Source organism: Rhinichthys klamathensis, unplaced genomic scaffold (assembly GCF_029890125.1).
Source record: "Rhinichthys klamathensis goyatoka isolate OS25496 unplaced genomic scaffold, OSU_Roscu_1.1 h1tg000095l_1, whole genome shotgun sequence".
NCBI lineage: Eukaryota > Metazoa > Chordata > Actinopteri > Cypriniformes > Leuciscidae > Rhinichthys > Rhinichthys klamathensis.
Window position 1 is genome coordinate 2,419,971 of NW_026606634.1, and position 14,639 is coordinate 2,434,609.

General features: G+C 40.4%; 1 protein-coding gene across 1 annotated transcript; it reads right to left on the reverse strand.

The window, feature by feature from the left end:
• Positions 1-3,955: 3,955 nt before the first annotated feature.
• Positions 3,956-14,639, reverse strand: cdk4 (cyclin dependent kinase 4). Its single transcript, XM_056252557.1, has 7 exons — positions 14,329-14,639; positions 9,576-9,711; positions 8,294-8,461; positions 8,109-8,218; positions 6,055-6,105; positions 5,837-5,972; positions 3,956-4,526 (listed from the first exon to the last, which is right to left on the reverse strand). Exons 1-7 carry the CDS (start codon positions 14,622-14,624, stop codon positions 4,452-4,454), a joined length of 972 nt encoding a protein of 323 aa, XP_056108532.1. The 5' UTR covers positions 14,625-14,639; the 3' UTR covers positions 3,956-4,451.

Consider the following 14,639-nt stretch of genomic DNA (forward strand, 5'->3'; position numbering starts at 1 on the left):
TCCTTGTTGTTGTGTAAAACATCCGTTCATAATCTGTGATTACACAATTCCAATACGAATAGCACGGGGAGGCGTCTGGAATAACTGTGCAATGATCAATCCGCATTTTTACGTAAACCAGCTAATTTTACAGTAGGCTATGTCCTTCTCGTATAACACACAAATGGGCTTCCTTTGTGAAATATAGCAGACCACCTTTTTTTAAACTGTTATTTAAGATATATTTGTGCATAAATGTTTGCATTCAAGTTTTTCATATAGTCAGTCCGACAGATAGATAGATAGATAGATAGATAGATAGATAGATAGATAGATAGATAGATAGATAGATAGATAGATAGATAGATAGATAGATAGATAGATAGATAGATAGATAGATAGATAGATAGATAGATAGATAGATAGATAGATAGATAGATAGATCGATAGAACCTTTGTAAGATATTGTAAGATATGCGCTCGTCTTCACAAAAACTACATGCAGGGTTTTTAAACATCTCGTGTGGAGAAAATATAGTTTATTCTGGGCAGTATGGCAAGCCATGGCAAAAAGCAGGCTAACTTGTAGGCTATAGCCTTGAAAGGAAAACACATTTGCCGAGTTAAAACAGAGTTTTTGTTGTTGAATCATATTTTTTCTAGTACATCTTAAAATATAGAGCTCATGACAAATAAAAGTTCCAGATGGACTAATATTAAATGCAAAAACTAACAATATCTTAAAAGAAACTATAGAGTGGCAAACTTTGAAGTAGGGTTCAAGTTTTAATTAGTTTTACAGCTTGAAATGTAAAGCTTGTTCTCATACACAGATATGGCCTATTTATGAATGAAATTCATGCTTTTATTTGTCATTTCAACTGATGCAAACAGGAAAAGAGTAGAAAGACGTATTATCCTGTCGCCCCCTCTAGTGGACAGCATTAAGTATTACGCCCATTGCTCAGATAACGCAAGTCAATGGATTTTTTTGGGAAAGTAAGTCTGACCAGTTAGAAAAAGATATAAGCGAGTCAGACCAGTCTGAAGGTCTGAGCTGAGTTTGGTGAAGCATTAAAGTTCTAGGCGGAGTCAATTTCTCATAATAATAATAATAACGTTTAAATATGCTTTCTCAAGCCAACATAATAAACAGAACTCAGAGAAACATCGACCAATTCAGTATGTAATAAAATTGTATTAGTTTTATAATGAAACTAATAACATTTTAAAGGTATGCCGTGCTCTTCAACTGTCATGATTTTAATTAATCCCAAACCCTGCTAATTTTGAAAGTAGCCTAGCCTACGTTCTGTACGTTCACTGATTCTAGCTTCTCTCTTTTCTGTCTCTTTCTTTTCATGTGAACCGAGTAGGCTATAGCCTATGCTTACATTTATAAATATAAACTTTATTTCTATTCAATTTTCAAAATTATTTAGGCATATACTGTGCATGTCACACACACACCTTTTGATGTAAATAAAATACGAGAGTGGTAAATGTTATGAACATATTATCATGTTACAGTTCAGCCTATTATTGATTTTTATTTCCACTTCCCTTTTATCCAAAGAGACGGAACTATTTGCACTGTATTTATCAATGGGAAATGCTAAAATAATCTGTCATAGGTCTACTGTGGCTCACATTACTGGGGTCGCAGAGCCCCCATTACCAGCAACATTTCTGCTTCAAATATTGTGCGTAGTTAACAGTGAGTGGTGGTTTCAGACATTGTTTTATTAAAGTGCATTTATTAATACTCTTATTCTGCCCGACAGAAAGAAAAGCTTGTACTGAAGGCGGAGCGGTTTGACCAATCAGATGAAAGGGGCGTTTCAGCGCCGCCCACGTGTGCAAATGAAATATCGAACCCATAAACCGATTTGTAAACCACAAACGAAAAATGAAAAATCGAGCCAAAATCTAATTTTTCGTTTTTTAAACTAAACAAAAAAACGAATAAACGAGCTGGATTTCATTTCTCGTTATTCCATTCCAAACAGGAAATCAAATGACCAAAAGATACACGGACCGTGTTAGACGTGTGTTCTGTGGCTCTTTTCCTATTATCGCTTTAAAGCTGCTTTGAAACAATCTATTTAGTTAAAAGCACTGTACAAATGAAGGTGACTTGACTGTTCACATTAAATTAAATTCCCACTTGTTTTTCTGTGTTGATCAATCAAAGACCCAATCGTAAGTGTTCAGAAACCCCTTTTTTATGTTTTAGCTCTCCTCATATCCTCACTCAAATCCTTCTAAAATATGAAAATATGATCAATCTCTGAGTTCTGGGATTTACTTACTTTTCTCCCAAGTAGCACATTAGGAGTTTAAACAAAGCGTCATTTAACGAAGCTTTTATCATGGTACGATCTCAGAAAAAAAAGGTACAAAAGCTGTCACTGACTGCGGCGGTAGACAGGTACAAAAGGTTAATATGCTAATACTTATATGCACCTAAACAGTGCATTAGTACCTCATAGGTACATATTGGTACCAAAAGTGTACATTTTACTATCTAAATGATACATATTAGAATAATTTTAAAGGGTACCGTCCCAGTGACAGCTTTTGTACCTTTTATTCTGAGAGTGAGCTTATATGGTAGGCATTGAATTGGGTTAGAATAAAGTGTTGTCCTCCTAACAGGTTTAATAACATTGACAAAAAAAAAGAGAACTCTGGACCTTTAAATATACAATAAAACAATACATACACAACAAAATGTATAAAGCAAGCAAATGTTTCAAACAGATTAAAAGTGCAAAATAACTATAAAGAACAGTAAGTTAACACTTTACAATAAGGTCCCATTAGTTAAGGTTAATTAATTAAGTAGGCTAACATTAACTAAAAATGAGCAATAGCTACATTTTATACAGTAGTTATTCTTTGTTAATTAATGTTAATAAAAAAAATACATCTCTTCATTATTACTTGATGTTAGCCGACAAACAGCGCCATCTGCTGTCAGAGATGCGTCAGAGCGCCACTCTCAGGCTGAGCAGCGCATTACAATACTGACAAAAGTGTGTCTGGTGTGTTCAGCGTTTAGGATATAAAAGCTTACAAAATGTTAATCATAAACTAGCGCTAAGACCCAGAATCTGCCCTACCTAAATGTATGGCCAGGACCCGCTTCTGATACTTACAGTCCCACTCCCAGTCGTTTCCCCCGGATCTGAACTCGTTTTTTCTCCTGCTGTTGAAAGATCTGTACTTTAAAAACTCTTAAAAAAAAAAAAAAAAAAACTTAAGCATTTTTTCTACATTTTTAAAATGTTTAAAAATGTAGAAAAAATGCTAATATATATATATATATACACATATATATATATATAACATTATAAAAAAAAAAAAAACTTTTTAAAATGTTACAATTCTGACTTAAACATGCAAAAAAAATGCCACAACAATATCGGTCACGTGATATGATTCGAATAATGCTGTGTGAATATTTGTATTATTTTACATTAAACATTGTTATAGCATTAAGAGCATTATGTGACAAAGGTCTTTTGGAGAACTGTGGAAAGCACAGTTCCTTGTTCACAAACGTAACTTTTCCTATAAACCCTGTTTTACATCATTTAAGAAATGTAGCTTTATTTTGACTGTCTATGAAGCAAAAACTAGTTAAAAGTTGGAAAATGTACAAATGTTACAATGTGTTTATGTAGATCTACAGTAGTGTGCAACTCTACATGTGTTGTATTTTCTTGTGTACTGTAGTATTTGTAACATACTCTTCTTTTTTGTAAAAAAAAAAAAAAAAAAAAAAATCCATTTACGCCATGTTCTTTACCGTAACTTTGATACGACAACACTTGATGAAAATTCCCAGCCGTTTACTAGTTGAAATCTCAATATTATGTCATCTCAAACTCCGTCATCATCACCAGATCTGATAGAATAATCAGACGCTTTTTAGAGCATGAAGAATAATTGAATTAAAAAAACACACATATTTATAAACGAAAGCATTTTATTTCAGGTGAAATGGAATGAATAGAAATCGGTGTGGACACTTTATGCTGGTGTGGTTTGGCGTCAGACATGATCCCAACCCGATCACTGACGTCAGCCGTTCCTGGCTCAGAGATCCGTGAGTCTTAGGGGCCGGTTCACTCGTTTACTCAGAGGAATCAGATGCTGGATGAGGGATACGAGCGGAAGGACGTTTACACCTGCTAATGATAATGTTTCACACTGAAAGGAAGAGAAATATGACACTCTATCATCACAGGCCAACATGACGCTCGAATCTTCCTCATCATCATCATCATCATCACGTACGAAACGCCACAGGCACTGAAGGTGATTACTACAGTCACAGACACGTTTGCACACACACACACACACACACACACACACGGCTACGGTTGAATATTCAGTTTTTAGGTATGTGGTAGAGAAGCACTCTTGCTGGTCCCAGGCTGCAGTGCATTATGGGAATGAAGCGCTCATTCTGTGAAGAACGGATGGTCCAAAGCGTTCAGCGCCGAGATCCGCTTCAACGGGTCGAACGTCAGCATTTCCTGAGGAGATCAAGAGTCACAAGATGATCTGAGCCGTTCAAAACATCCGTCGTTCAGATCAGAGGCAACTGCAGTTATTATCAGGGTTATTTTCCTCAAAACTATTACAAGCATTTCTGTTCAGTCAAATAAAGCTGGTATAAAACTAAATAGTAAATATTAGTTGAGAAATTAAATAAATTAGAAATGTTGCCTTATAAACTGAAATAGGTTTAAGTTGACACACTAAAATTACTAACTGGAAATAAATCAAACTAAAACAGAAATAAAAAAGCATAACTATAGACATATTTATTTCAGTTTTATTTATTTTAGTACTTCCAGTTCATCTAAATGAAAATGATAAATGATGTCTTGCAACCAGCTGAAATATAAAATATATTTAAAAATTCACTTATTTTTTTATTTCAGCATGAAGGTTTTTTTTTTTTTTATGTGTGTGTGTGTGTGTGTGCAGTTTGGAGACATTTTAATATTTTTAATGTTTTTGAAAGAAGTCTCTTATGTTCACCAAGCCTGCATTTTTCTTATTAAAAATATAGAAAAAACTGTAATATTGTGAAATACTATTACAATTTTAAAATAATGGCTTTAATATATTTTAAAGTGTAATTTATTCCTGTGATCAAAGCTGAATTTTCAGCATCATTACTCCAGTCTTCAGTGTCACATGATCCTTCAGAAATCACTCTAATATGAGGATCTGATGCCTCGTTTTGATCAATGCTGGAAACATTTGTGCTGCTTAATATTTTTTTGGAACCTTTGATACTTTTTTCAGGATTCATTGATGAATAAAAAGTTAAAAAGAACGGCATTTATTCAAAATATAAATATTTTCTAACAATATAAGTCACTTTTTTTTTTATCAATTTAACAAATCCTTCCTGAATAAAAGTACTAATTTCTTTCACAAAAAAAAAACAAAAAAAATAACTGACCCCAAAATTGAACGGTAGTGTATAATGTTACAAAGGATTTCTATTTGAAATAAATGCTGTTCTTTAACTTTTTATTCAACAAATAATCCTGAAAAAAGCAGCATATTATAATTTTGGTTTATTATTATATAATAATATTTCACAATAATACAGTTTTTTTTATCGAATAAAAGCAGGCTTGATGAGCGTAAGAGACTTAAATCTTAATTAAATAATAATGTGTCCAAACTTGACCGGTACTGTATATATAATCCTTTCTTCACCTCTAAAAAAAAAAAAAAATCATATTTAATAGCTCATTTACTTCGTTTTCAGTTTTTACTATGGTAAAACTAGCTGTATGTGAAGTGATATTGACTGTAAACATACCAATAAGAGCTCCGCCCCCTTCTCGCTGATCTCGGGAACACAGTCTGTGATTGGCTGAGGGTTTTGAGGGCTGAAGTTCTGACGGGACAGAGTGACATCATTCGGCCACTCCTCTTCCGACGGCAGGCCGATCACCCTGTCAATCAACACGACTCGTTACTAATCACGTGTTGTGTGTTCAGTGTCTCTCCAACACAAGTGTGTGTGTTTTTACTCACGCAAAAATCTTCCCCAGCTGATCCACCTCTGAATCTCCACAGAAGAGCGGTCTGAAAAACCACACAAATCACGACTAATGAGCCAACTAATCGACAGGATTAGACGAGACGAGCATTAGAAAGGTCAACATTAAAGGTCATTAAGCAAAGCTGCATCAACTAATATCTCTAATATCTTCCTCTGTATTCTGTAGCAAATTCTGAAAAGGCATTTGTAAGCTATAATTCATGCTGTGGACTGTATCTTAACTTGAGAAGCCAGAACCCCTTTTACATTTAATAGAAAATATAACGCACCATTTATATTACGTAAAAATGTATACAAATTTTGGTACATTTGCAATGCTAATAACCATGGATATGCGTCTTTACAGTCTGTAAATATCTCTTAACAACACAATGCAATCACTAGTAAGTAGGGTTGCCACCCGTCCCTTAAAATACGGAATCGTCCCGTATTTGTGAAATTAACAGCGCGTCCCGTTTTGAATCAATACGGGACGCGGTTTGTCCCGTATTTCCGAGTTGTCTTAAATGCATCATCACATGCAAATCATAACACCCGCATTCTGTGAAGACTCGTCCTATTCTACCCTTGATTGGGTAATACTCGCTGCCATTGTTGGTTTGATTGGTTTGTTTAATAACATCAGGTTCAGGGCCAATCAGAGTCAGAGGAGGGCGGGTCTTTTGGCAGAGAGTTGATAGCAATGCTAGCTTAGAGAAATCAAAGCACCGTCTCACAGTTCTTCATACGTTAAGGATCTCCCGAAGCAGATAGTCATAGTGTAATGACAGTTTTTTAATCAGCTCAATAATGTTCTGATTGATTACGTTTTCATATGCTCCATACCCTATGCCCATTTGCTAAGAAATAATGTTTCAATGTAAATGAATTATATCCATACATTATGGTATGATTTGTTTATTATAGTTAAGGTAGTCAGACACATGCATTTTTTAAATAAGAGAGAGAGATATTTAATAATAAAAATGTGCATGTGTGAAGAAAATGACTTATGCTTAACAAATCTAGAGAATAGGTCAATAGGTCTGAATACATAAATAAATAAATACATAAATAGATTTTCTTACCAATAATAAAAATAGTGTTATAATTAAATTTAGAAATGTTTGTAGATTATAGGTTATTTATGTGTGGTATCACTGTTTGGATGGTGTTACATGTTTGAAAGAAACAGCTACTCAGTGCTGCACGGAGTGACAAGTACACTTAACGCCTATAGTCCAATACTGCACAGTACTACTGGTCTACTGATGTTTTTGATGTTCAAGATCCTTTGCTAAAGTCATAGTTTTTTCCAATCAAATTTAGTATTTGTTTGAGTATCAACACATTTGTTTAATTTATAGTGAATAAGTTATGGATCTGTTAATTTAATAAGTTAATAAGTTAACATCTCACATACAACTCCGACGAAAGGCAATTTTTTTTGTAATCTCATTGTCACACTTTGTTAACGTTGTTTGTGATAGAGAGTGATTTATTCACAATGATTTCAATAGCAGATAGCTTATTATAATGTCCATTGGTATGATCTTATTACTTTCCTGAAAAATATGTTTTGAGTTATGATACCATTGGCATACCGTCGGGCCTGTGGTCATTGTGGCCCCGAGGGCTTTGGCCCCCGCTGCGGCCGCCGGCAGGCGTCCCTTATTTTTTTGTATTGAAGGTGGCAACCCTACTAGTAAGACTTTCTGTTAATATAGTATCTGGGAAGAATCGATTCTATATTAACAATGCATTAAATCACATTACACATTAATAAACCACAATAAATAAAACAAATTAAGTGATGTCTCATGTCTCATTACGGGTCATTGGACAGGCGTCCAATCACAACTGACTTCCGGAAAAGGGGAAGTAACCAATGACATTTGACAATCGCGAGTTCCCGTTTCCTCGCGTGTAGATCTGTTACCGTCTCGTGGAAGTCATTTACCTCGCGCGCCAGCATCAGTTGTGCGCTCGCTTATTTTAGTCATTGATTTGCCGCCATACATTACGACGACGAGCATCACTGACTCACGTGCGTCTGAACATCTCAGCGAAGATGCAGCCGGTGCTCCAGATGTCCACAGGTGTGGCGTATGTGGTCTGAAGAAGCACTTCAGGACAGCGATACCACAGCGTCACAACCTGAGCGGAGGAAACACCATCAGATGTGTGCGCGTGTGTGTGTGAGTGTGTGTGTACGAGCCACGCGTCTCTTACCACTGGTGTGAGCACCATGTGACAGCTGTAGATCCGAGCCAAACCGAAGTCGGCCAGTTTCACCTGTCCTCTGCTCGTCACCAGGATGTTCTCCGGCTTCAGGTCCCGATGGAGAACCCGATTCGAGTGCAAGAACGTCAAACCGCACAGCAACTGCTGCATCAAGTCCTGCAAACATACACACAGAACATCTGATAATAACATCCGGTTACACTTTATTTTACTGTGTCCTTGTTACAGTGTAATTATTGTCAAGTAACTTTAGTGTGTAATGTTGCTGTTTGATCATGAACAAGCTCCAGTTCTTCTCTATATCAGTGTCAGTGGAACTTCTGAAACGCCTCCATTGTAGTCTTGAGTTTCTTCCGGGAACGAACACGTCACAATATTCCTCATTATAATAATTCATACGCAGAATAAAGGGGCGGGGCCTGGTTGAGTTAGTTAGTAGTGTGTTAAACTGGCGGTTATGGTAAGGGGCGGGACATTTCCCAAACACACTCGAAGCGCTCGATCAATCACAACACACTGCTCCAGCCGACCAATCAGAGCACAGTGTGCTTTTCAGAAGGAGGGGCTTCACAGAGACAGGAAGTAAACAGAGCGTTTCTGACAGACTGAGAAGAGAGGAGCCGCAACAATGGAGAATATGAGGAAAATAATCAACATTCAAGCTGGAAAACCTGCTCTAGTAGAGCCTGAAACAACATTTAAGGCCCTATCTCGGTGCTATGCAGCGCCAGGCGCGACGCAAGTGTGTTTTGCTAGATTCAGCCCGACGCAGTTTTCATTTTCACGTCCTGCGCCACGTTGTTTAAATAGCAAATGCATTTGCGCCCATCTGTCCGCCCATGGGCTGCTGGTCTGAGAACCAGGTGTGTGAGGTGTGTGTGTGTGTCAGGCGCATTGTTGGAGCGTTGCAGTTTTGAGGAACTGAAATAGACTGAGCCATTGACCAACTAAAATAAATAATCTTACTAACACTGAATGGTAGTGCACTCCTTCAAACTAGCGCAGTGCTTTCATGCTGCTGTTGAATTAAATGATTTAAAAAAATTAAAACGTTAGATCATCATATTTTACACCACAGGGTTTGACAGTAAAGGCTGGATTGAAGTCTAGCCTCAGTCTGAAAACTCAAACTTCCTTCACTGTACATCTAACTAATGAAATCCCTGAACCATAAACAAACATTTGCACTTGATCTACATTGTGAAATATGACACAATAAACTTGTTTACTGACACAAATCTCTGTAACGCAGTGTTTGAGCGAGGCTTACTCTGATCTGCTGGATCGGCAGTCCTGGCGCCGGCACTTTCTCCAGGTACGTCCTGAGGTCCTGATCCACATGCTCAAACACCAGAGTCACTTTAGTCTCCTGGTCTGTTCTCAGTGTGGCGCACACATCCATGAGCCTGAACACACACACACACAACACAACCACAGATCACACACAACAACACAATCACAGATCACACACAACACAACCACAGATCACACACACACAACACAACCACAGATCAAACACACACAACACAACCACAGATCACACACACAACACAACCACAGATCACACACACAACACAGCCACAGATCACACACACAACACAACCACAGATCACACACACACACACACACACACACACAACACAACCACAGATCACACACACACACACCACAACCACAGATCACACACACACACAACACAACCACAGATCACACACACACAACACAACCACAGATCACACACACACAACACAACCACAGATCACACACACACAACACAACCACAGATCACACACACACAACACAACCACAGATCACACACACACAACACAACCACAGATCACACACACACAACACAACCACAGATCACACACACAACACAACCACAGATCACACACATCAACAACAACACAACCACAGATCACACACAACACAACCACAGATCACACACAACACAACCACAGATCACACACACAACACAACCACAGATCACACACGTCCATGACCCTAAACACACACACACACGCACACACAACAACCGATCACACACACAACACAATCACAGATCACACACACAACACAACAACAGATCACACACACAACACAATCACAGATCACACACGTCCATGAGCCTGAACACACACACACACAGACAACACAACCACAGATCACACACGTCCATGAGCCTGAACACACACACACTGTGTTTTATGTGTGTGTGTGTTCAGGCTCATGGACATGTGTGATCTGTGGTTGTGTTGTGTGTGTGTGTGTGTGTGTGTGTGTGTGTGTGTGTGACACACACAACACAGCCACAGATCACACACGTCCATGAGCCTGAACACACACACACACACAACACAACCACAGATCACACACGTCCATGAGCCTGAACACACACACACACACACTGTGTTTTATGTGTGTGTGTGTGTGTGTGTGTGTGTTCAGGCTCATGGACATGTGTGATCTGTGGTTGTGTTGTGTGTGTGTGTGTGTGACACACACAACCACAGATCACACACGTCTATGAGCCTGATCACACACACAACACAACAGATCACACACCTGTTACGTCCAGGACTCATTTGTTAACCTACATGTATTACTTCAATGAGCTCATTGTTTCTGCCTTACATTGTTACATTGTTTAAATTAATTTATTTTTAGCTAACTGTTATTTTGTATATGTACATTACTGATGATCACTCTAAATTGTGATGTGGACTCATGCATTTTCTGTAAAGCTGCTTTGAAACGATGTGTATTGTGAAAAGCGCTATACAAATAAATGTGAATTGAAATTACTGTGGAATGTATCAGTTGTATTAGTGTTGTGATTGGTGTGTGTGTGTGTGTGTGCACGTTTCTCTCCTCTGTATATTTCTATCTTGTCTCGAGCTGTTACTGAATAGGATACCAGCGATGGCACTTTCCTCATCCTGGTTGATGGCGCTTGAGCGGAAACAGGATAAAGCTCAGGAAGAGAGACTTAAGTCTGAGGTGTCGAGTGCAGATCACTTTACTGAACACAGGCATACATTATCCAATAATGAAGCAGGAATAATGTACACCACTGTCCTCGTCTGAAAGCCAGACATGAAATCTCATTCACTCCAGATTTTTAACTAACTGTAGTATTTAATGACAGTAATTTGACTGGAGCTTTTGAGGAAAATGTAAAGCACAACCTAATTGTAAAAAAAAAAAAACGTTTAAATGCTGAAGGCTTAAAGGTGCAGTAAGCGATTTCTGAGAATTATTGTTGAACACTGTTGATAATTGTCAGCAGGTTTATTAGGCTGCTGTCACTTTAAGACCTGAAGCACGGATCCAATATTCTGTTACACATGCGTTTTCTTTCTCAACTGTTTATGTTCACTTAAAATGTAACAGACTGTCAACACTCGCCATGACTGGCATTTTGCCATTATTTAGTGTGTATTTGACTGTTTAAGTTCAACAAGCAGTGGAAAAGAACTCAATTTAGCACTGAGAGGCGGCTTTATGTGCCGCACTTTGGCTGTGAGCACAAAATATGTGGGAATGAGACATTATGCACAATACGTGCAATCCCACGCCGAAATCTAGCCCTGTAACAGCAACAATATTCATCCAGAGCAAGAGAAGGAGATGCTGATATCCTGTATCTATTCTGCGAGAAACGAGTATTGGAAGCATTTCAGATATATGTCGAAAAATCGATATATTTGACAACACTACATTGCACTTAGTTTATTATTTCAGATGCATTTTTAAAAGACTACATTTGAAAAATGTCTAATTTATTGCTCTTTCTACAGTCTTTCTCCCTCTTGCTCTCTCTCTCTCCCCTCCCCCATCATGAGTGGACACGCCCCCTACTGCTGATTGTCTGTCTCTCTCTCTCTCTCTCTTCTCCCTCATCATGAGTGGACACGCCCCCTACTGCTGATTGGCTCACTCTCTCTCTCCTCCCCCATCATGAGTGGACACGCCCCCTACTGCTGATTGTCTGTCTCTCTCTCTCTCTCTCTTCTCCCTCATCATGAGTGGACACGCCCCCTACTGCTGATTGGCTCACTCTCTCTCTCCTCCCCCATCATGAGTGGACACGCCCCCTACTGCTGGTTGGCTCACTCTCTCTCTCTCCTCCCCCATCATGAGTGGACACGCCCCCTACTGCTGATTGTCTCTCTCTCTCCTCCCCCATCATGAGTGGACACGCCCCCTATTGCTGATTGTCACTCTCTCTCCTCCCTCAACATTAGTGGACACGCCCCCTACTGCTGATTGGCTCACTCTCTCTCCTCCCTCATCATGAGTGGACACACCCCCTACAGCTGATTGGCTCACTCTCTCTCCTCCCCCATCATGAGTGGACACGCCCCCTACTGCTGATTGGCTCACTCTCTCCTCCCTCATCATGAGTGGACACACCCCCTACAGCTGATTGGCTCACTCTCTCTCCTCCCCATCATGAGTGGACACGCCCCCTACTGCTGATTGGCTCACTCTCTCTCCTCCCTCATCATGAGTGGACATGCCCCCTACTGCTGATTGGCTCACTCTCTCCTCCCCATCATGAGTGGACACGCCCCCTACTGCTGATTGGCTCACTCTCTCTCTCTCCTCCCCCATCATGAGTGGACACGCCCCCTACTGCTGATTGGCTCACTCTCTCTCCTCCGCCATCATGAGTGGACATGCCCCCTACTGCTGATTGGCTCTTTCTCTCCCCTCCCCCATCATGAGTGGACACGCCCCCTATTGCTGATTGTAGGCTTGTTCGACTTCATGCAGCTCTGCGCAGACCGATCGGCGGCTGACTTGAAGCAGTGCATGCCGGTTAGAAATGTTTTCCGACTTGATACAGCGCCGACGCCACGTGACTGTGACGTATGGCATCAAAGTACCGCGAGAGCGATTCGAGAGTAGCCAGAGAACTCAGCCAGCGCAGCTTCTGAAGAGCGGCTGCTCTGGGCTGCACGAGCTCTGATGACGACACAGCTGTTCCACGATTGGCCGGATTCACCGCATGACAACGATCACGTGCGTTTCGTGTTTATTCTCACACCTTTAGTTCCACTAAAGCTCACAAATCAGTTTTTTATAACAGTAAACACTCTTTTCATGTAGTCGTGATGTTAGGCTATATTGTGTTTTGTTTATCAAAATAAAAGTGATTAAAAACGTCGACTGCACTTCATTGATAGTGGCTATTTTGAACTTTATTCTTGTTCAAACAGATGCAGTATGAAGCAGTACATAAAGTATTGAATGAAATGTGTCTGAAACATCTGTGCATTTGGCAAATATTGAATTTATTTCACTTCAGCTGTGGTAAAGTATACAAACACCACGTGAGCTGTCACTACGGGAACCAGAAAGTGTCCGACTTCACGTCTCCATTTGCAGCTCCTCCGCCGATCGGTTACATCCAGCCACAGCCGATGTCGAACACACCTTGTGTCTCTCTCTCTCTCTCTCTCTCTCTCTCTCTCTCTCTCTCTCTCTCTCTCTCTCCTCCCCCATCATGAGTGGACACGCCCCCTACTGCTGATTGGCTCTCTCTCTCCTCCCTCATCATGAGTGGACACGCCCCCTACTGCTGATTGGCTCACTCTCTCTCTCCTCCCCCATCATGAGTGGACACGCCCCCTATTGCTGATTGGCTCTCTCTCTCTCTCTCTCTCTCTCCTCCCTCATCATGAGTGGACACGCCCCCTACTGCTGATTGGCTCACTCTCTCTCTCTCTCCCCTCCCTCATCATGAGTGGACACGCCCCCTATTGCTGATTGTGTCTCTCTCTCTCTCTCTCTCTCTCTCTCTCTCTCTCCTCCCTCATTATGAGGACATGCCCCCTACTGCTGATTGGCTCTTTCTCTCCCCTCCCCCATCATGAGTGGACACGCCTCCTACTGCTGATTGGCTCTCTCTCCTCCCACATCATGAGTTGACACGTCCCCAACTGCTGATTGGCTCTCTCTCTCCCTGAAAGCACGCGTGACTGTAGATCAGTGCATGCACACGTGTGTTTCGGTACCTGACGATGTTGGGGTGGTCGAACTGCTCCAGTCTCTTGAGCAGCGCCACCTCTCGGACCGTGGACAGTGGAAGGCCGTCCTGATTTGTCTGCACCCTCACGCTCTTCAGAGCCACGAACTGCCCGCTGTCTCTGTCGCGAGCCTTGTAAACCGTACCGTAAGCGCCTCCGCCGATCTCTGCCACCGGCTCGTACTGAACCACACTCTCCTGCTCCATCGCCTGCAGAAAACACATGTCATTATGACACGCCTCTCTGGAGAACTCCACTGTGATTGGCTCTCTGCTGTCAAACATATGCGTCTATAAAGA

Excerpts from the sequence above, each read along its gene's own strand:
- cdk4 (XM_056252557.1), bottom strand. The coding sequence starts at position 14,624 with ATGTTTGACAGCAGAGAGCCAATCACAGTGGAGTTCTCCAGAGAGGCG. Across the intron at positions 9,712-14,328 it reads GACCACCCCAACATCGTCAG|GCTCATGGATGTGTGCGCCA; the intron begins GTACCGAAACAC and ends GTGTGTGTTCAG. Across the intron at positions 5,973-6,054 it reads CAGCTGGGGAAGATTTTTGC|GGTGATCGGCCTGCCGTCGG; the intron begins GTGAGTAAAAAC and ends GTTGATTGACAG.